General features: G+C 39.5%; 1 protein-coding gene across 1 annotated transcript in view; it reads right to left on the bottom strand.

Annotated features, from left to right (window-relative positions):
• LOC121943162 (neurobeachin-like) overlaps positions 1-22,264 on the bottom strand; it is a 256,528-nt gene that overhangs the window by 187,785 nt on the left and 46,479 nt on the right. The window contains exons 2-3 of the mRNA XM_042486604.1: positions 2,093-2,324; positions 205-305 (exon numbers count right to left, since the gene is read on the bottom strand). Of these exons, the coding sequence (XP_042342538.1) occupies positions 205-305; positions 2,093-2,324 (333 nt within the window). The remainder of the gene's footprint in view (positions 1-204; positions 306-2,092; positions 2,325-22,264) is intronic.

Raw genomic sequence — 22,264 nt, 5'->3', positions numbered from 1 at the left:
ACAAGGTGGTCAGGGCTTTCTCTGTGACTGCTTGGACTGCAGTCAATACACTGTCAATTACCTTGTTCACTCATTCTGCAGTTTGTCAATTACAGGAAAAGCCCTAAACAGATCAGTGTGATGGCTCTCTGGGGGAAACTCAAGTAACAGTGTCAAACCAACATACACCACACTCACTGCGACTCTGGCCCTGCCATCACTTACCCAGAGGCCTCCTTCACCTCGTAGCATGCTGAAGAGCAATTTCAGTTCCTTCACTGTGATGCTGTAGCTGGCCAGCACTCCTAACATGTCCACGAGCAAGTCTTTAAAGAGAAACACGCATCACCAAACACATTAACAAGAGGAATAAGAGGAGCGAGGGGACAACCAATAAATGCAGCTGCATGTTACAGATAAAATAATTCATCTGCACTGCGCAGGAGGTCTTCATGCTGAAAAGCATTCATATGCATCAACCTGAGAAAATAAAAACGGTACTAGAGACAAAGTAGGAGTGCTTCGGTGTTCTATAGGCAGGTGAAGCATCAAAGCAAAAAGAAGGTGCTCTTTTTGTTAAAAAATAGAGATAGTAAAAAAAAGAGGAACAACATGTTTCGGCCAACATAGGGCCTTCATCAGGGCATGATGTTGGCCAAAACATGTTGGCTTTTTATTCTGTTCCTTCATGAACTAGCATTTACAATAAAACTTTGTAGTTTAGCTGCCTTCTTAGCTCATTTAGAAATTCCACTATATTAATCACAGAAACACTTACACTACAATTACATGGAAACTGACATGTAAATCAAAGTGAAGTCTAAACGGTTATTGTTTAACAGCAGGGAAATGCATTTAGATTTTATCAGCCGACATGCAATTTATACTAGTTACACAAGGTATGGATGTAATTTGCATAGTGTGAAAATATGAAAGTGACACTGACTTCCGCAGACAACCCCACAGTGACCTGAATACAGATCTGAGGGGCTCATTCCAGAAATGAAAACTAAAGACTGTGGTTGTATTCCCTTCAGACTGCAATGTTCATAGTGACCATCACACAGCAATTCACCTCTAAATGATTTTTCATCTCCAAATATAAGAATACACATACAAGATTTCATGGAAATGTGTCTAAAATCTGTTAAAAGATCGTCGGCCTTTGAAAGTAAAGTAAAAGTAAAGTCAACATTTATTTTCAACGTTTTGCATAATCACCGTCTGAAAGAATTGTTTGAATTACTGACAAAAAGTTTAAAAAAGGGTATCACAGACACTTTTAAATAAACCAATTTAAAAAGCATACTCCACGGATTCCACAATCCATTGGTTATACATATTTTCAATAGACTTCATGGTATACTATATGCAGGACTGTCAGTTACCGTTTGTAAACGTGGTCGCCAGTGAAAGTGAAAATTAAAAGCCAGTGCCAGATTCACTCGTTTAGCATTTTGCAGTATTTGAAGGGGGTTTTCAGCACTGTCTCTTGAATGACCGCTGCTTACAGTCTGGCACATGGTCGTTATCGTTTCTAAAAGCCACAACCTCACCTGAGCGTTGTGGGGGGTACACGCCCATAAACATGCCAACACAAAAACATAAGAAGAAAATTAGAAAATGCAGGCAGAGGGCAGGCACTTTGCATAAAAAACGCTGCACACAAGTGGGGGGTATGTGTTTTTATGCAAAATCATGCACAGTATAGCTTTAAAGCAAGCATTAAAGTCACTAATGCCTTCGTTCACTGATTTGGTTTTGCATCTGTTGCCATTATTACAACACAGACATTACTATCAGGAGAATTGAACTGTTTTTAAAGTTTGACAATTCAAGCATATGTTGTATTCAATCATGTTATAGTAGACCTTTAGTGCATGGCTGTTTTGGAGAGATCACCTTGATTTCTAAGGAGTGGGGCTTGCAAATGGAAGTGAGATTTTTCCATTCAAAATCTACATCACAACTGAGACACTGAAAGCTAAAACCAAGAAGGCATAACCGTCATTTATTTCATGGACATAAACAGGATAACAATCCATTTGAAAATGAACATACTCCCACTGCTGCTGAGCAAAAAAAAAAAGGCCTGTTCGCACAGTTATCATACCTGCAATCATGTCGTCCACCGATCTCATTTTGAGCAGCACCTGCTGGATGAGGCCGACCTCAGTGCTTGTTTGCAGGTTTCGAACACTTTTTCGAAGGATGGCTGTGAACATGCTCCAGATTTCAGCCTGGCAGGTGACATCACAGTGCCCCAGCAGCTCCACCATGCAGCCGATGCTCTCTGCATCCTGGATAATGAAGTTTGTCTCCAGATCAAACTCACCGCCCACCAACTGCAAAATAAGATGGGACAGATAGGGAATGTAAGAAAAGATTGGATTTTTATGCCTTTCACTTGCTGTTTAAATTATACTCTGATGATGTAATGCTCCGGCATGGAGCGACGTGGATTAAACCCAACTTTCCCCGCAATAAGCATTGCTGTCTGACCACACTTTCAACTCTCTCTTGCAGGGGCTTGTGGGTAATTAGCGCTAAAATCAATATCCCAAAAGTGCAGTGATATTTCGCTGTGTTTCTTTCTGTTTTCAACTCTGATCTAGTTTTTTCTCTGAGGGGAAATTAACCAAAAGGACCCTGTCACATATTTTCCAGGTCACTGCTGATGTTAAAGGGCTGGCCAGGACTGGAGGAAGATAGTGAAGATCGCTTTCCTTTTGAAAGGTTTTGATCAGAAATTAAACAGCCGTGAAAATAAAATAGCCTGGCATTTGATGAAAAGAGAAGGGGATGGGACTCTCGATATCCCTTTTGCCCCTTTTGAGTCACAAATGATAATCACTATTAAGAAAGTAGAACACAACAATCAATAAAGCCCTTTTTCAAGTCCAACAAGCATGAAATTAGCCCTCTAAAGAAGTGCATGGTATATATGGAGAGTACTGACTTGCTGGTGGGCATCAAAGCAAGCAGCTGGAAAATGGGTCTAGATATCCACTGCACTTTACTGTGATTGACAGGTAATAGCTGAATGAAATCAAAAACAGCCTAAAGTAGAGGAAAGAAACGAGTCCATACAGGTATAAATCGAGCCTAAGCTCAATCATCATCAGATCTTGGAGCAAGTACATTACAATGATGTGTGTCAGTGGATTTCTTGGACTTTAGATTGGAGAGAGTCTTTTCTCAGAGTGCAGCTGTTGTGCTGTTGTGCTGTTGTTTTATTCTAAGGTGCAGGAAAATAATGGAAGAAAGTTTTATAGGAAATGATGCACTAAAAACTAAAGGGCTAATTCTTGTTAAGCACAGTTATACCACATTTTAAGGTGTTTTTTGACACCTGGTCCCTTTCAGCCCTCTAAGCACATTCAGAGCGATGAGTTGGCATTTTCTGCTCATTTGTGAATTCTCTTAAAGAACTCAGGCCCATGTGAAACGAACCATACTCAGACCACTTCCCAAACAGGTCTGAGTACAGTTTGTTTGAAGTCTGTGTTGGGATTTGCCTAACCTGAGTGTTGTGAACACAAATAGTTCAAGGTTCGCTTTGCCCTTTTGCGGTTGTCTAGCTCACATACTATTGCATTGTTATGCTTATAAAAAAAAAAAAAAAGATAGAACCATTTCTGCTGGTAATGCTCATCCTCTTTACAAGAAGGAGGAAGAGAAGTAGTTAGGCGTGCACGTTTCCTGCCACCTCTCTGTCAGCTATGCTAATTTGTGCCAAGTTTAGGCTCTTATGTGTATTTTGCAACTGTTGGTGGTGCTTTTTGCTGTTGGACAGTTTTCGACCTGTCGGATGGTGGTAGCATGTGGCTACGGGTCAAAGGGTGAGGAAATTAACTCACTGGTCTGTAAACTCTCCATGTTCCAGCTAGCTAGCCAAGTTGATGTTTTCAAATATAAACATCAGTAAACACCCAAGATGGTGAAGAATGGGCAGCAGCTAAACTGGCATCCTGCTGGCCATTGTACAAGCACTGGAAAATAAACTCCGTACAGCATCAGTTTCCAGAGGGGTATCAGTCACTATAATACCCTTTAATCCACTGAAACTAAATGTTGGACAGCAATATTCGACCAGGTGACTCTTTTTCTATATGCCGATCCGCCGGAGCAGAGCATACTGGCAAGCGAAGGGGATGAGGAGTGTGGTTTACAGTGAATAAGGAATGGTGTGTGGGAATGAGGGGTGCTCCCAGTCTTGCTTTGGATCACTGCCATAATGTTACACCTTGCAGAGGCAGCTGCACTGTGACACTGCCCATGTTCAGGAAGAGCAACCATGCAGTAGTCTTGTTGGGGTTGGGATATTTGGACAGTTTAATCATTCCACAACTAGAAACCCTGGATTACCAGAACCCTGGCACGTGCAGAGGGGGGGGCGGAGGGTGCTGGAGCACCTGCCCCTTTTCCTCTCGATGCCCAAAGTGCCCTTTTGTCGAGTATGTGTGTGTGTATGTGGTTGCCCTCAGTCAGTCACATGATCCACGTAAACGTGCCCACACTTCGTCACTCACCGCCCAGACGTGCCCGGACGTGCCCAGTGGAGCCCTGTTCCTTCGCGCTGCTAATTATTTAACAGCTGATATCCCAATGACTCCGGTGAGTAGGATGTGCAGCGATATTTGTTTGTGCACATCTGGTGTATTCTTTCATTGAAAGATGACTGACGAAGTAAAGTGAGCATGAGCAAGTGAGTGTGTGCAACTGAGTCTGCACACACTCACCTCTCATGAATGATAGCCGAGTTAATGACACATGCTGAGTCAGGCTTCTTTTTGTTTCTATATGTTTCTTTTGTCTTTGGCCGAGTGCAATAGAGAGATGTATAATTTTACTGTCAGTTGCAGTGGTTTTCCTGTGTTTGTAGAGGCAATGAGGCATAGGCTATACTGTATGTTATTTCAGTAAAACTATGCAATGTAGCCTACATATACAACAATAACAATAGTAATAATTAGAAGAATTTGAATTGTGATTTTCTCAACCTCTTGTTTAAACATATCAGTACACTACTTGTTTCTAGTTGTATACACACAAACTAAATATATTATGCATTAGTATAAAATGTAGTTTTATAAACTTTTATAACTTTGCTGTCAGTCAAACTGAATGAAAGCCCAAATACATCTAAATACATGATTTTTATATCATTAGATTCATTTTTACTTAATTACTAGTGCTGCGAATCAGCACCATGGAGCAATTTCATGTTGGTTATAGAGTATATGCCTTGAGAAGGTATGAAATGTCACTCTGTGTGTGTGTGTGTGTGTGTTTTTATTTAAAACTGAAAAGCAAGGACTCGAGGAAGACTGGCCACAGTTAAACAGTCAGGTATCTAATGATGATAATTCCTATATCCCAAATGAATGCACAGCTTGAATAATGGCTTTGTGGTATAGCATCTTGACTTCTCCTTTATTCTCATCCCCCCAGAAATATTCCTCTTTCAGTTTACAAATTTGCAGCTTGCTTTAGTTCAGTCAGCCTTGGCTGCTGCATCTCTTGGCAATCAGCAGTATGGCAGGTCACAGTGAGCCATTTTCAGTGTTAGTTATCTCTGCATCTTGTCGTGATCACGTAACACTTGTTAAACTGGCTACTTTTCTTCTCATGCTCTTTTTAATGTCTACATTCTCAGATCAATACAGCCCACATCCAGCGATATCAGCAGCAGCAGCAGCCTCATCACCAACTCCCTAAACAGAATCAGGTAAAATACAGACTACTGAGATATGAGGTGTGGACAGTGATGTATGTTGAGTCCATGTTACATTCTTTACGAATATAGGTTGCTACCATTTAACCAGCTATACTGTAAGGTATGTTTCTCTATGGTGCTTCAAATATGTGCTCCATGTGCCCCGTTTAAACTTTGAGCACCTGCCCCTTCAAAGGTCTCTGCACGGCCCTGCCAGAACCATCCAGAAATTTACAAAAAAATATGAAGCAGCAGCCAACAATGCAAGAAGATGCAAAAAAGGACTAAATTAAAATGCATAAGTCAAAGGAGCTGATGGGATCACATTTCACTGGAGTTGCACCTTTTCTGATGACGTGATGAATAAATTATTGATTGACTGATTGTTGATATACAAAGGTCTAAGCTCCAGAGGAACTATAGTGTGAAGAGAAAAACAACTGAGGCCCAATCAGAGATGAAGTTGTCAAGAGAGAAAACTGAGGTCTTAGTTTTAAATAAACTGACAATGTGAACACAAAAATAACGGACTCCCTTTTCTGTTGGTCAACTTTTTTGTTGACTTTAAGAGGACTGAGCTTGGTTGTATAAATTACTATATGTGAAATCAACCTCAGTCAGTTCTGACATTCAGTCGCTATTGTAGGTATGCAAATCCTAGCAGTGAGTGAAAGTGAATCTTAAGAAGAGTTCATTAAAATACAGGTGCAGTTTATTCTGCAGAAATTTGAAACTATTGCCTACATATTTTTTAAATTATCTCTAAAGCTAAAGCTCATCCTGAAAACCAGACATATTTATCAATGAGCAAAGAGAGCATTCAGGCACCAACAACAACCCGAATTTCACAGCTTGAAAACTCACGGGGTGGGGTAATGTGCAGTTTGATTTGGCTCAGTGGCCAAAATGCGCAGACGACTCCTATAAAGCCGAGCAAGCTGTAACACGTCTGTCTTCTAAATATAGTCACTATGTGAACTGGTATGGAAAATCAACAGACTGGTGGAAACTTCTTTATTGGTATTCAGACAATCCTCAGTGCCAAACTGCCCACTGCTCCCACCACCTGCCTAATGCCACCATGCATGTCCTGCTGCACAGAGCCAAACACAATAAAGCAACATTTTGTTGCTCCATCCTTCTGTCGGGCAAAACATGTTGCATCTGGTGGCCAAGTCTAATTGGGTAGCAGGCATTACATTTTGCAGTATCAGTTTGGTACCAAACTGCCAGATCACGCCAAAAATATGGTCAGTTATACAAAGAAATGTTTACACAAGCATATCACACATATCTAAAATCCTGCAAAACTTTCCATGACCACATTTTGTTACAGATACTGAAGTGAATATGGGTCAAAACATACTTCTAACTATCATATCATGTGTTTGGCTGAACTTGAGCATTCTCTTTTAAAACAAACAAGATTCACATGGAAGTAAATCAACCATACTTGGCATTGTACTGACCATATAAAACACTGTTGAGGACAAAAACCTAATAATGGAGTCTATAAAGCAGCTGTTAAGCCCCCGTCTGCTTTATGATCATTTATTAATTCCAGTGAAGGTGGAGCTGTCACAATCAAAGATGAATAACTTCAACTAAGTGCAGCACTATAAAGGGAGGAAGGGACAAAGTTATTCATGTTTAGTTTAATGTCAAAACAAAGACATCCACATCAAGCTGCTTGAGACAGAAAAAGGTGGTTTTATGAATTAACAATGTCATTGTTCGTGTTTACCTGCACTGTTTTCTCCCTATCCCAGTAATTCTCACTCTGTGAGAATACCAATATATCAGCTGACAATACAGACTTTTTATGGATCCAGCGGCTGTCAAAGGTTGCTCATCTAAACGAAAGTTATTATCGTCAGACAAAAGGCTCTCCTGTTGCAGCCATCATGACGCACATCACCCAATACTGCACGCAAGGAGGGGAAAGAGAGCCGTGAGGTCTAGACTAAACCTCATCACTCTTAAATTCAACTGCCATTAATCACACTATTCACAGCCACGCCACAATTCTGAGAAGTGGTGTAATTGCAGATTCAGATGCTCGAATAATTTACAACCATTATGCTACAAGAGGTAAATAAAGACATGAAATCGCTGATTACACACTTAATATGTGGAGAGCAGAGCTTCTCTGATGCATATGAAAAAATCTGCAGAGTAAATCAATGGAGACTTTGAATATTAAAGTTTAGTGATTTAAATCCCACAATTAATGTTTCTAAGTAAAAAAACAAACTCTCAGGGGGAAACTGCTGCAGTAACATATTATTATGGTATGGTGCAGGTCATGACATCTTTTCCTGTCTTCAGTTCTGTTATGATCCATCTTATAAAAGCAGAATGCTTAAAGATGTTTTAATTGAATAGAAAATCACAAATACAATACAAAGACAAATACTGACTGTGTAAGTTCCCACTGTTAACTAGCGGTGTAACGATCCATCAATTGGATTGATATATAGATTCAGTGATCAATGATGCAACTTGATTAATGCAAATTGAAAACATCAACCCTTATCATCATCTTTAGGATGCAACTATATTTTTAAATTCTATGTCACTGTTGGGGAAAAAATCAGTAATGTGGTTATATTTTGGATTTGGGAGGGAATACAGGTCTGCCTGCCTGGATGAGCACTCACTAACTTCTTGCGACAACATTAGCTGCTCTGTTTCAGCACTGTGTGGCCAAAACAAATGTACATGCAGGCTGAAATTCAACTGTGCTGTTCTGTTGGGAGATGCAGTGACTTAAACCAGTGATGAGTAAAGACAAATTCTAAACTATACAAGTAAATTGTTAAGCGAAACTCCACCAACCGCTAGGCCAATTTATGCAATGTAAAAGTGCTGAAGCTAATACCCGGTGACTAGCAAACAACTCTTTTGTCTATGATCCTTGACAATTATTATTGAACCGGATTTTTGTTTATTTGCTTTCATCTTTTCTTAGCAAAAGCCAAAAAGAAAGGGGTGGTGGCTTCTGTAACAGCGTGCTACATGATCATATGATTTAGTCTCATATTAATTGTAGGCCCCAGAATCGAATTGTAATGAAATCATATCGGTACAGACTTTGTGATATCAGCAAATATTGCATCATTGTCCAAAGAATTGCTACAATACTGTATCATGATGAAACTGGTGATATACACTCCTACTGTTTAACAGGACAAACCTGACAAAGTGAAAAATATAAAAGGTCTGAGGTGCAGTCAATAAGACTTTTGAGATAATCATGTTAAGGCACATCTCTTGGGAAGGGTATAAAAAATTGTTTGGATCAACTCCAACTCTTTGTTAGAGCTTCATTAGGACCAAATGGCCACTCCAGCTGAGCTTTAGAGTATCTCTGCAGAGATGGAGAACCTGTCAGGAAGACAACAGTCTCTGTAACAGTCCATTAATTAGGCCTTCTTGGTCGAATAGCTGGAGAGATTCCTCTCCTAAATGAAAGGCACATGGCAGCATGCCTGGAGTTTACTTAAACCTGACAGCACAGGACAAAAATATTCTGTTGGTTTCTGGTGAGACAAAAAAATGGAACGTTGGCCTCAGCAGCATGTGGGAAACCAAGCGGCGAAAAACAGTTACGGCTCATCGCCTGGCTAATACTGTTCCAACAAAGACGATTACGATGGTCGCAGCACAATCAATAGGAATGAAGGCACCATAAACAAAGCTAAATGCAAAAAAGTCTTAAAAAAATAAACTACAGATGACATCAGGACGCAGTGAGGATTCATCTTTCAGTATGATAATGACTTTCCAGGACACAGCAAAGTCAGTGCTGCAGTGTCTTCATGACAGGAGTGTGAGTGTGTAGTGACCCGGGCACTGGCTGAGGTCTGGAGGTAAGTCTGTTTGAAAATCTGTGCAGAGACCTGAAGACTGTGATTCCTCTGACTGTACCCATCCAATCTGACAGGAGCTGAGCAGAGCTACAAAACACAGCACAAAAACACTCGAAGATAAAAGCATAGAAGACTTGAAGTTGTGATTGCTGCAAATGGTGCCTTTGGAAAGTAATAGAGTCTGAGTGTTTCAGTAAATTTCACATCTGCGTTTCACATTTGCTAAATTTGCAACATTTTTTTTTAAATGTTACTTTGTTTTGTCTAACAGAACTAAATGTTAAAAGTTCTTTGCTATAACCATGTATTAGAAAAGAGGTCTCAATGTTCAGGCTGAATGTTTAAACATTTGATTCAAGCGAGTGGAGTCTATGGGGTAACTATGTAAATCGGTGCAATCACATAAAGCTGAAGTCCTCCATGTTAAAAAAAAAAAAAATCTGCTGGAAACTATACGCTGCTGTGATTCGTTGATTCCGCTGTGAGCATTTGATGACATGCAGCAGAGTTCTTCCCCCCTCCCTCCGGACGATCCATTCTAGCATCAACCTACCATCATTTGGAGCCTGTGCAGTTGTGATCTCCAGGGCACACGATTGACATACACAGCTTTCAATCATGACATTAAACTCCCTTTATGACCAAACATATTAGAAAAATAAACACTTGAACATATATCAGCATTTTAAGAACTAACTAAAATAAAAGAGACAATCTTTGGGGAAAATATAGTTGACGTGTACTTTGATTATTTTAGTTTAGCCCATGTCCCATCAGCTAACATGGAAGCAGTGAGTTTTTCTTTTTACCTTTACTGCAGCCAGCCACTAGGGGACAATGAAGTTGATTTGGCTTTGGGAAGAGGTCATGTTGTCTATCCTCACACAGTATATGGTGGAACAGGCAGCTTAGCTGGAAAACATGGCAACTGTGAGTGGTGGGAATAATGTTACAGGACTCTAAACAGCCACAGCGCAACGACAGAGGGCTGGGGTTCATAGCGCAGCACACAAATACTGTCTTCTGTAAACCCCTGGTCAAATGTATGGAAATTATGAAGGTATGAAAAAAAGACAAAGCCTACATAACACTCTACAACCTGCCTAATGAGCACCATGGAGAAGCGGCCTGCTGGTGAAGCACAGTGTCATTTAACAAGTGAATTATGTTATCTGCAATAGTGGCCTCTGCTAAATTCCAATGTTTAAAGGAAACAATGGAAACAACAAGCAGCAGAGACAAAGCAGGGTGAGTTTTCACTCCCTCCAAAACTCCACCATCTGAATTAACTGTTTCATTTTCTTTCAGACTCCCTGCTGACTCTCCAGGACTTATCGAAAATACTATAACAGCAGGAAACACTGGCAGTGAGAGAATGTGGCTGTACAATAATTTATTTTGCCCCTATCTCTGACTTCTACTCCTGATGGTTTCTGATGATGGAACACTGCTAGCCTTAGTCTGTTTACCACAGTTAAACCTGACGACAGCTCAGTGTGCTGGTGAGACTGAGCTACTCTGCTAAATCCTTTCTCACCGAGACTCGGAGATGATAGCCCTATCAGTAATCTGCACAAAACAGCAGGAGTTGCTTTGGGAAAGTGTCATAAATTCAGATACAAATGAGGCAGGACATTCATAGAAACAAAAGATTATTTCAACAATATCTCAAAAGGCCACATTTACTGGTGGGCTATGGCTACTCTGCTACTATTATTTGTTTAACTTCCTGCATCGAAATAAAATAATGACTTCCAATAACAATTGAATGAATATGGATTCATTAAATACCTTAACTATTTCCAAACTCAAAGGATTTTTTAAGCATTTGAAAACATTACTAAAGATTATCTACAATTTATGACTAGGAATTGGCATTATATCAATAGTATATCCATATCATGATATGAGACTAAGTATTTTAGATTTTGGACATTGTAATGTCATAAGTGTGGTCTTTTCCAGGTTTTAAAGGCTGCATTACAATAAAGTGATGTACTTTTCTCAACTAGCCAGACTGTCATAGCTGTTCTCTTATTTGCCTTTATCCAACAGCTGCTACATTGTATTGATTAGTTGTGAACTTTTCAATTAATCAACAACTAATTTAATAAAAGATTAATCCCTTTAAAAAATCAAAATTCTATAATTCCAGCTTCTTAAATGTGAATATTTTTTGTTTCTTTTCTCCTCTATAACAGTAAGCTAGATATCTTTGGGTTGTGGACAAGAAGACATCAGAGGACGTCATCTTAGGCTTTGAAAAACACAGCCGAACACAGTTTTCCTTTTTTTTTTTTAACATTTTAAAGATCAAACAACTAAATGATTAATCAAGAAAATAAATGGTAGTTGCCGCCCTACTTTGTCCACTTATACCCCTTTTCCACTAAATTAACTCTGGACAGGGTAGGAAATAAACTTTTTGCTCCACCTGCCACTCTGGCTGATTGACTCAAAAATGTATGAACCGCTCAGTACATTACCATGTCTTTTGGCTGGTGAGTGAGTCAAATCTAGCAGCCACTTGCATATTTTACCAACATCTCGCTTGTGACTGGTGCTTATTTGGGACGCTGGTCCTTGAACCTGTTACATTGAGGATTCCTGGAACCTTGGTGCTATCAGGCCAACCAGCTGTTTCCACCAGTTTTGGTTAGAACCAGTATAATCAAGGATGTGTCTGCAACGGAGGGCATTGCACAATGTGCAACAGAAGTAAGCACTGGTAGCAAATTTGCTGAGTACATTAATTCCCTGCAAACTTCTGTTCTTTCATTACAGGTATTTGTTTTTACCAAAAAAACAAGCATGAACCAACAATGACACCACTTTACACTCATTTTTGTCTTTTGTTTTCACTTGACTTCTTCATCCTCTCTTGCCAACCTATACAATATGACACGCCCACTGATGTTATCACATTTCACTCTTCAGGTCAAGGACAACCTTCCTTTTTTTTTTAAACAAATTTAGTTTTTACTGAAACGCTCCTGATGGTTTAAAATTAATTGCGAGAGCCGGAACAGAATGGGCTCCATGTTGATAGAAAAGGGGGGGTTGTGACTACATCCACATCACAGTGTGTGAATATTCTTTGAAAGCACTAATATCGATATAAAGGTATATGATAAGAAATATCCCCCATCCCTACTGATGAATGAGAACAATTTTATGCAGATGAAGACAAAACAGTTTTTTCAAACTCAGATGGATCAGTGTTTATATGACAGGGCAAATCTCCAAAATCCACAAGTATTTTTATTTTCTGGATGGGAAAAAGATGTAAATTAATGTAACGACAATGACACCGTCAGAGTTCAGTCATGAATATGGACAGATCTTAACTGTATATTTTCTTTGTATGTGGGTAGGAGCTCGGTATATGGGACATCATATCCAACCACTAAGCATTTCTAGTACAACCTGCTTTTTACTGTGCCTGTGTCTCACTAAAAGGTAGAAATTGAAAAATTATGGGTTTGGACTGAAGTCTTTCAGGTGCTACAAGTGTTTGAGGACTGTGCTGCAGTGCTGGTAAAAGACAACTTGTCAGTCAGCACGTCAGGTGTCAGCTTAAACATTTATCTTTGCACACCCACCCACCCACCCGACCAATCTGCATTCACATTGTTTCCATTCAAAAATGAATGCAAATGGAATTAGATCGTCTGACATTTCTTTGAATGCACCATAATTCAACATCAAAGAGGCGTGAAGGGTCTATATAGTGTGAATGCACTGAATTGCACAGTCTCACACACACACACACACAAATATATGCAGACTCTAGAAAATCTTCCCCATGTGGAAGCGAAGTGTAATGGAGGGAAGCAAATCCAGCAGCCAACAATCCATGCTGCATGATGCAAATACCCATGTGTTGGTTCAAATCAGGGTTCTGCAGACGGAGGTAAAGCTAACCCATTTCCCTGTTCCCAGGAGAGGGGCCCACGGAAGGAGCAAACCTGCCTCTTGCAGCTACGGCTAATCATATAATTTCAATTAAGAATATCTGCTGCGGATTATTAAGATGCTCAGAAGCTCAGTGGAGCTGTGGGTCGATGATTTGCAAGCCAGAGAGGAAGGTTACAGCAACAAACTTACAATGTGAGGCAGGAGAGTAATACCACTTTAATTAGGCTCTAGCTGGTATCTATGCAGCTCAAGCTGGCAGACCTGTCAGGGTAGTTACATGAGAGTAGTGAGTGACAGCTAGCTCCCTTCAGTGTAATAGCACAGAGACTAAGAGAGAAGGACTTAAGATTCACAAACCAGAGGTGAAGCTAGATTAAAAATAATGCCTTTCAGTCACTCTTGCACACTGACCCAAGGTTCACTGAACAGCTCACAAGCTTATAGACACTTTCACCTGGCTGGCCTGGAAAGACTGGGATCTTGTGACGCTGTAGATAATCCAGCAGAGCTTGTTGTGTCTGAGGAAATGAAAGCGCCTGAGCCATTATTGTGATTCTTTAATGTGCTGGGAATAGTGCATTCCACAAAGCAGGCGTTTATATTACTGTGCAGCATAACCAAAAATTGTTTATGTGAAAGCAATTAAGGTGTGTGCTTTAGTTTAATTTTTCACCCCCCCAGCTCCTCTCTTTTAGCGCAATAGGGTTATGAGCCTCAATCAAGTCTGTTTTTTTTCCCTCAGAAAGAATTCATTTGTGCATCACTGCTATGAGGGTGAGAATTAAGAGAGTTACGTCTGAGCCCTCAAGAATCCTTCCACTTTCAACTGCTTCTGATTAGGCCAGGGCTGAAGGCTCGCCGTCGCCATGGTGACAGGCAGCAAAGATTGGACTTAAGACAGTTTCTAAGGGAGGCCTACAGTGGCCACTAAATTGGGTGAAAATAAATAGAACTGATGTCCTATTTACAAAGGCTGCTGTTGGAGTGCATGCATGAAGTGAAGGAGTCTCTTGGGGGCAGATGTGAAGAGGAGGGCTGTCCTCCACAAAATTGCTAAATTAATAAAATGAAAAGTGTAGCAGGTTCAAAAACACATTCATCTAGTCAACCAGATGTGAACAGAAGCAGGACAGGGGTAAATGTCTACCTATTTATTTTTGAATAAATGCTATCAGATAAGCAACATGATTCATGTACTTGGTTTGACTTCAGGTGTATGTTTCTCTCCCACTTTAAGATTATTCCTCGACTGGATATTGTAAATAGAATTTTGAAGAATTTCCTATTTCATTATCGAGGCGCCTCCATTTAAATGTAGCCTTATAGAAAGTATGACAGCCCCTGGCCTGATGTGTTTGTTGTGTGTCGATGTGCTCTTGTTGTTGTGTGGCACATTGTGGTGTAGCATATGTATAAATATCAGCGGTGGGTGGCTTTAAAATAATATCAAGATATTTTAAGGCTATATAGGGATACACGATATATATTTCGATATTTTGAAATGTCTTCTAAAGTACTCTTAAATACCAAAATACAAAATGATTACAAGAACTACAGTTACAAATAAAGTAACTACTGCTAAAAAATAAAGTTACATTACCTACTGTTATAATAAAGTTTAATAAAATACTGTTTAAATGTTAAATAAAATTAAGTTTAAAGTTAAATAAAGCACTGTGACAGTAAAGTTGAATAAAGTATTGTTATAATTAAATAACTCAAGGTGGAACCCATGGTGCTTTTGTTTTGAAGGACCCAGCGCGTCTCAGGCCAGAAATATTGATGTTTTTGCTGTGGACCTGAAGCTTGTGTCAGCGTGAGTCAAACTGTAACCGCATTATGAGATTCATCCATGGTGAGCAGGAAACAAACTAACACCTCTCCAGTTCATATATTGCAAAGATTTCCAAATCGTACTGGTGCGCCGTGGTCACCAAATGTGAAAAAAGTTACCGTCTGGAGCTCTGCAAAAGCCCTGCTTTATGTGTGTGTGCATGTGAGAGGCAGAGAACCATAGGAGAGAGAGGGAAAAACAAAACACTGAAGCAAGTCTCATACCAGTGGCTAAAAAAACAACAACAATAGTGTCCAAGTTTTGTGCCAAATCCTCACCTTCAGTATCGCTTTCCAGCTTCTCGTCTGTTTGTTTGCTTTGGTGCTGGGCACTGTGTAGGCGCCCTCTGTGCCATGTGGACAGACACAAAGCATTATCACAGGACGTAAATAAAATAAACGCTATAGCATAATGTAAAATGATTTTTATTGTCAAATGATATATTTTGTCTTATCGCACAGCTCTAGACCCCACAATACGATATTATCATGATACTTAAGTCACAATACAATATTATTGCAATTATTAACATGTTGTGATTTTATGAGTACTGTGATAACATATATCGTGATATATTGTCATTGTCAACCTTTTTTCAACTGCAAATTATGCCCCCAAAAGAAAACTTTGACACCATCAGTTTCATCTAATAAGAAAAAGTTTTTCAGTCTTTTTATCTGACTTCAGTCATTTTTATTGCAGCACAATGTATGTAGTCAACTGAAAAAGCCATTAATTGATATCATTACTCTAACAGGCTATGAAAAGTTCAATTTGCATTTGTAATAATTTATGTAATGAAAAACAGATACTTGGCATTGTGCATCAATACGATATTTCCACACAAAAATATTGTGATGCTATCATTGTTTTTTCCCCACTCTTAACATATATATTTTTCTTTCCATTCATTTGTATAATGTATATAATGTAAGTTAATCTGTATGGCATTGTGTCATGTGACTACAGTATATGTATTTAAAGATGGCGTCTTTACGTACAGGTCTGGAGAAGAGCATTAGCTCAAAACATCATCTGTGAGTGTGCTAATAAATTGCACTTAAGGGAGTCACAGCATATGGACCTTTTTAATATTTTATTTTTTGTCTTTATTGCTATCTTTTATTGGTCCAGCACCAGCCTTTCACGGTATCTGGATGTGTGCAACTATTATACATTTTTGCAACATGCCCTTCCCTTATTTCAAAATCACACCAATCTCATAAAAGCAGGTGCTCAGTATCATCACAATCAGAGAATGCACTGACTTGATAAAAGCCCTGGTGACATCAAAAGGCAAGAGGCATGTGTTCATGAAGTGCTTGTCTCTGTGTGGTGCATGTGTGTGCTCGCATGAAGCTCCAGCATATGATGTTGTCAACAAACAACACCGCATTCACAAGCAGACGACCAGGCAAACACAGATGTCATCAAAAGGACAATATAACGTTGTTGCTTATTGCAGTGAAAGCACTGTCAATACTCTGGAGCCAAACTCTTCTGGTAAACTTGAGCATACAGAGCACAATAACAAGGATCAGCTTCAGTGTCAGAAAAGCCTCCAGCTGACTTTTAAAGCCAAATGCAGATGAAGGGATAAAGTATGATGCAAAAATGTGGAATGCAGAAGTAAAGAGGAGGAAACAATGAATTGACCATTCTGCAGCCAAGTGCTTAGCAGCACCAGAGGGAGTGAAACACACAACACAAGATCCATACAGAGTACTTGGATGTACCAACACTTCTCAGCCACTTGAAAAAACTATTTTCAGCGGCGATGAGGCAAAGGCAGATGAATGTTTTGAACTGGTTAAAAGCAAAAGACATAAAAGACGAGTCATGTAATTTATTCAAAATGTTTTCACAAAAGCACCAGGGTATATAACTTTAAATTTTACTGATATTTTGCAAATCAATTCATTCTTTTCTTTAGACTAAGAATAAGTTATGAAAAAATAATGAATACATTTATAATTCCTGTATTTTGAAGTAAAGGTGATACTTTGAATTTGAAAATACTTCCACAAAAGACAAGAGAATTGAACAGAAAGGTAAAAAGGTCACACAGTCAAAGATTTTCACAGTAAGTTATTTGGATGCTGTATTTTTGTATCTGAATTGCATTTGCTTGAAGACCAAAAATATCCAATTGGTTAACTATACTTAATGTCTTAAATGTCTAAGCATATGTAGTTATCTGAGGTCAGTGCCGGCTTGACTGTCAGTTGACCAGGCACAATTGCTAAACTGACAATCATTAGCATTTAGTCTTCAATGTGCAAATGCTGAAAAGAATGATTTGAGAAGAAAGATGTGTGGAGATATTATGCAAACAATAGCATGCATTGGGACAAAATGGCACTGCCACTCCAGGGAACTATTATAAAGAGTTGAGCTGGAAGCCTACCGAGGGACATTCTTGCCTTTACTCTGAAAATGTCACCAAAATAAAGGTCAAGCCGTTTAAGAAACAGGGGTGGAACAGTGACGAGGGGAGTGTCAAACGTATAAGAAATCAGCTTATTGCTTCTGTGGTTTCATTTAGTTTGATGAATGGTCTCCACATCAATGCTGAACCATGCTAATGACCACACTTCAAATGCCCTATCTACCGACTCTGCTTCAATGATGAGTTAAGCACACCACAGAGCTGCGTACTGACTAGGAGCAAGAAAATAATTATTCATTTTCCCTTTAAAAGGCAATGATTGTATAAAGAACACACAGGGGAAACAGAAACAGAGGGAGAGAGAGAAAGACTCAATGAGCCTAGCTGGTTGTATTTTCTTCCTTTTTTTGTTTATCTGTCTTTTGTTTAGTCCTTAATGTGTAATCATTAGCAAAACTTTAATGGAAATTTACACTACTTAACGTTATAGTTTTTAAGAATGTTGGAACGCTCATGAAACAAGATATTCTATGTCTTATCCTGCTTTCATGATGACATGGAGGTGCATTTACACAACTGATCTTTGACAACATGTACTGATCATTTCAGTTGGCGAGATTGTGATAATAAAAACACAAGTAAGTCACTGTAGCCACATTTACACTGCCTGTTCAAGGTGGGAACGTCACGCCATTCTGGCACCTCGCTGCTCTGTATATATCGGCCAATCACAGAGAGAGGGAACAGAGTGGTTCTGCCTCTAGGCCGGGAACTGACGTAGTAACAGCGCCAAAGCGAGGTCTGTGTAAAACATAAAGCCGAAAAGACGTGACCATGGGTGGCACAGGTGTGACATTTTGACGGTGAGTTTATGTGTGCGACACACTGTGGGAGATTGAAAAAGCAGCTGTTAGCATAGTGGCTAAGTCAAAGAAGACACACAGTGGTTATAAATGTCTGCAAAGTGAGAAAACAATGAGATTTGGGAGCTCCTCTCCCTCCAAGCAGAGGACGAGATCAGCTGCCATATATCAGAGACGGTAAATGATTGTGATTGACATATTATGTCTGTGTTACTGTTGAGAAAGTGCTGCCAATGCATGTATTATGTGTCACACTAGAGGTGGACGCTCATCTGTTAAATGCCATGCCAATTGTGCCTCTTTCGATAGTGGGATGCTGCGATGCAGTGTATAATCACACACTGAGCGGAATGATGCTGCCATTGTTTGACTCTGTGTAAAAATGCGGGGCGGTATAAAGGGGGGACTTCATTGCGGCCCTATGGCGCAATCTGTGTAAAAGCTGCTGATGTGAATAATTTAGCTATCGGACAACATTCACCTTGTTGACTGCCATCAGCCTATCAGGAAATACTAAGACTTCACGATGGCAGTGGCAAATGCTTTTCTGTTGCGTCACATCAATTTTTGCACTGGCTAAAAATCAGCTCTCCAGAATGAAGGGCCGATCACACCAAGGCACGTCGCTGGAAAAATATCGCCAGCAAAACCATGACCAGTAAAAACATCGTTCCCCAATGAAACAAGCATGCCTTATTGGGTGCTCCTCTCTTGCTGCTGCACTGCGCATTTTTCTGGTTTTCAGGCACACATAAAAGTTAAAATATTTACAGTTTTCCATTCAAGGTGTAGATTCGCCCCTCTCCACAGGTGCTCCCAGTTGTTTTTTCGGGTATTTTTGGAGCGGTTATGCCTGGCCTAACGCGTCTCAGTGTGATCGTCCCCTAACGGCGTCCTGGGGACAATATAAAACATGTTTGGAATGAACAGAGATCTTCTCCATGATGCCTTCAGGGTGAGAAGATGCAGTAAACTCACTATCGAGGCACCAGGGCATGCACCCTATTTTTTCCCAAATAAGGCTACATTGTACACATCAAATCCTTGTTGAAATTGGCAGGAGGGGAACTAGTTAATGTTAGCTGTTAGCAGCCAGTGGCCAGAAGTAACAGGTAACGGAGGTTGTGTTGAGTTACATTACTGAGGAGTTCAAGCTCTATTTTGTCACAGAAAGAAAGAAAAAATAACAAAAACAAAATAGACAACAACAAAATCATCAATAACTGCTACTGGCCATATTGTTATTTTAAACACTGCTATCAAACCAGAATTTCACAATTGGTGCATCCCTAGCATAAATGTTAGCTGTCCGCCTCCTTTTTTAATTGGCCACTGCTTCAATGAGAAGACAACTCCTCCTATCTCGTCTCCAACTTACTCCGACTGCCAGTGAATCTTTACTGGCCACAATAAAATCAAACATATCTGAAAGCTGCGGCAGTGACAAGGTCAAGCCATGCTGTATAGTCAAAGCAGATCCACCAGGAGAGAGCAGGAAAAACCAAAATAGAGACCTCTTTGGTAATACTGTACTTCATTATGGTGATGTGAGTGAATTAAGCTTGCTTTTATATAGCTTGCTTGCATTTTATTTGTATTGTGTTTGTTCTTTTTTTAAATAAGAGAAAGAGAGAGTGGAAAGAGAGATGCAAAGATTTAAGTAGAGAGAGACAGAGAGAGAGAGAGAGAGAGAGAGAGAGCAGGATTTGCAATAGATATGCCAGTCTCTGAAGTAAAACAGGACCATATCTTCCTCCTCATGCTTGAGAGAGTGGAACAATTCCTCATTCTACTTAATATGGATTCATATTTTGCATTGCCACCATTACACAACCATGTGCAAACTGCATCTTTTTAACTTAGGCCAAAAATGTGATACTGGCCATGTGGCTAACAGAGAGATTTCAGCACAGGGATCAAATCAACAGTCGCCTGAAGACACACACAAGCATCAGCCAGAAGTTAGAGCCAAACTCTTCTCAACTTGCTACAGACTGTAAAGCAGATGTATGAGTCACAATTGAGGGCATAGTATATGACTGAACAGCTCTACCTCGACAGGAGAGGAGACACAATGGCTGCATAATACCCGCTGAATAATGCCCACTTCCTCCTGTGTGACACCTGGACAGTCTCCTCTCATTCACTAAAAATTAGGCTTAGTCTAACAGCTACCAGACAGCAGCCACCTGGTATGTCTGAATTTCTGAGTACATCTCCTGCCATGTAGAGTCACAGTGTGGATCCACTGCATATCCATATTTGACATCCATATGTCTGGTCGTGGCTGAGCAGTGTAACAAATGTGCCAACACTTGTTTCCTCATATTTATCATTTCAGTGATAAAACATAGAAGAGAAAGTGCAAAAACACAGCAGAAAACATGATCATAAAACATGGAAAGAAGAGATGCAGTTATAATTTACGCAAGTAACCATAAAAAAAACAATAACAGCAATATTTCGGTACGAAAATTTAATGCCACCATCCCTGGATTACAACTGCTGTGCCTACATTATGAGGCAAGAATCACAGTCGCATTTATTTAAAAAACATACACAGGAGCACTGGCTGCATTTAAATAGAGACCAGCCTTAACCTACCAGTAAAGACTGGAGAGAATGTGACCTGAATTAACGACTAACTCCCTGCATGTGACCAGACTGGGATTGAGATGTCAGGAGAGCTGCTGTATTGTTTGTGGAAACACTGCTAAAGATTTAAAGATTACAGTGTTTATGCTCCACTGAACCGAAAGCCTGCAGCATACAGATGTTGCCAACAAGCCTCGGGGAAAGTGAAGATGAAAGGTGTTTCATAATGATTCAGTCTACCGGGGAGTCCATCACTGAGGATTTTGGAAAATCTCTACAGTTAATGAGGCCATGCTGTGTCTCTTTACCTAATTTAATTAAGAACAGCAACAATTTATCATCTGTCTGTAAACATCTGTTTGTCAGTTTGGTGACAACTAAATTTTCACAGCTTTTGATTATCAGCAACCATCGCAGTAGATCAGATAGTCAGTTAATTCAAATTGTGGCTTCTTGCAAAAAGTAAAAAAAAAATCTAAGATAAAAGACACAGTTTTCACTGTTTTTTTTTTACTTTAAGTTTATGTTTTAAGCACAACTTGTGCCTTTGGAATATTTAATTTAACATTAATTGTCTGATTTCACTGCTTTTTGTAGCCTGTATGTATGTATAACGGTTAAGTTTTTCATGGCTGTTCATTTCACGTAATGTTAACAATATTTTATGGTGCTAATTGCTGGTAAATTACTTTTTTAATGTCTTAGCTTTATTTCATAGTCAGGTCACCAACTAAAATCCACAGCAGTTTCAGTGTTTTTTTCTTAATTACTCTGATTCTAAATATATAGGATTAAATATGTTCTAGTCATTTGAACACTAAATGAAGCTGACCGATCATCATAAGTTGACATGACAGCAATCTGCAGAACACTTTAGAAGGCTGTTTCACTGTTTATACTGAATTACGTATTGTGAGCATAAAAAAATAATTCATGACATAATGTGTGACAGGCTGTGCCAGAGCATAGAAAATAGAGACATCACAGTATTTGATCATTAAAAAATATGCTGTATAGATAGCACCAAGGGGGTGCTATTAATTCTCCGACTTGAGTAAATGAAAAGTGTTCAAATGCTGAGCTCTGGCTCCGTCA

The sequence above is a fragment of the Plectropomus leopardus genome, chromosome 5 (assembly GCF_008729295.1).
Source record: "Plectropomus leopardus isolate mb chromosome 5, YSFRI_Pleo_2.0, whole genome shotgun sequence".
Taxonomy (NCBI): Eukaryota; Metazoa; Chordata; class Actinopteri; order Perciformes; family Serranidae; genus Plectropomus; species Plectropomus leopardus.
This window is presented reverse-complemented; position numbering and strand designations above follow the sequence as displayed.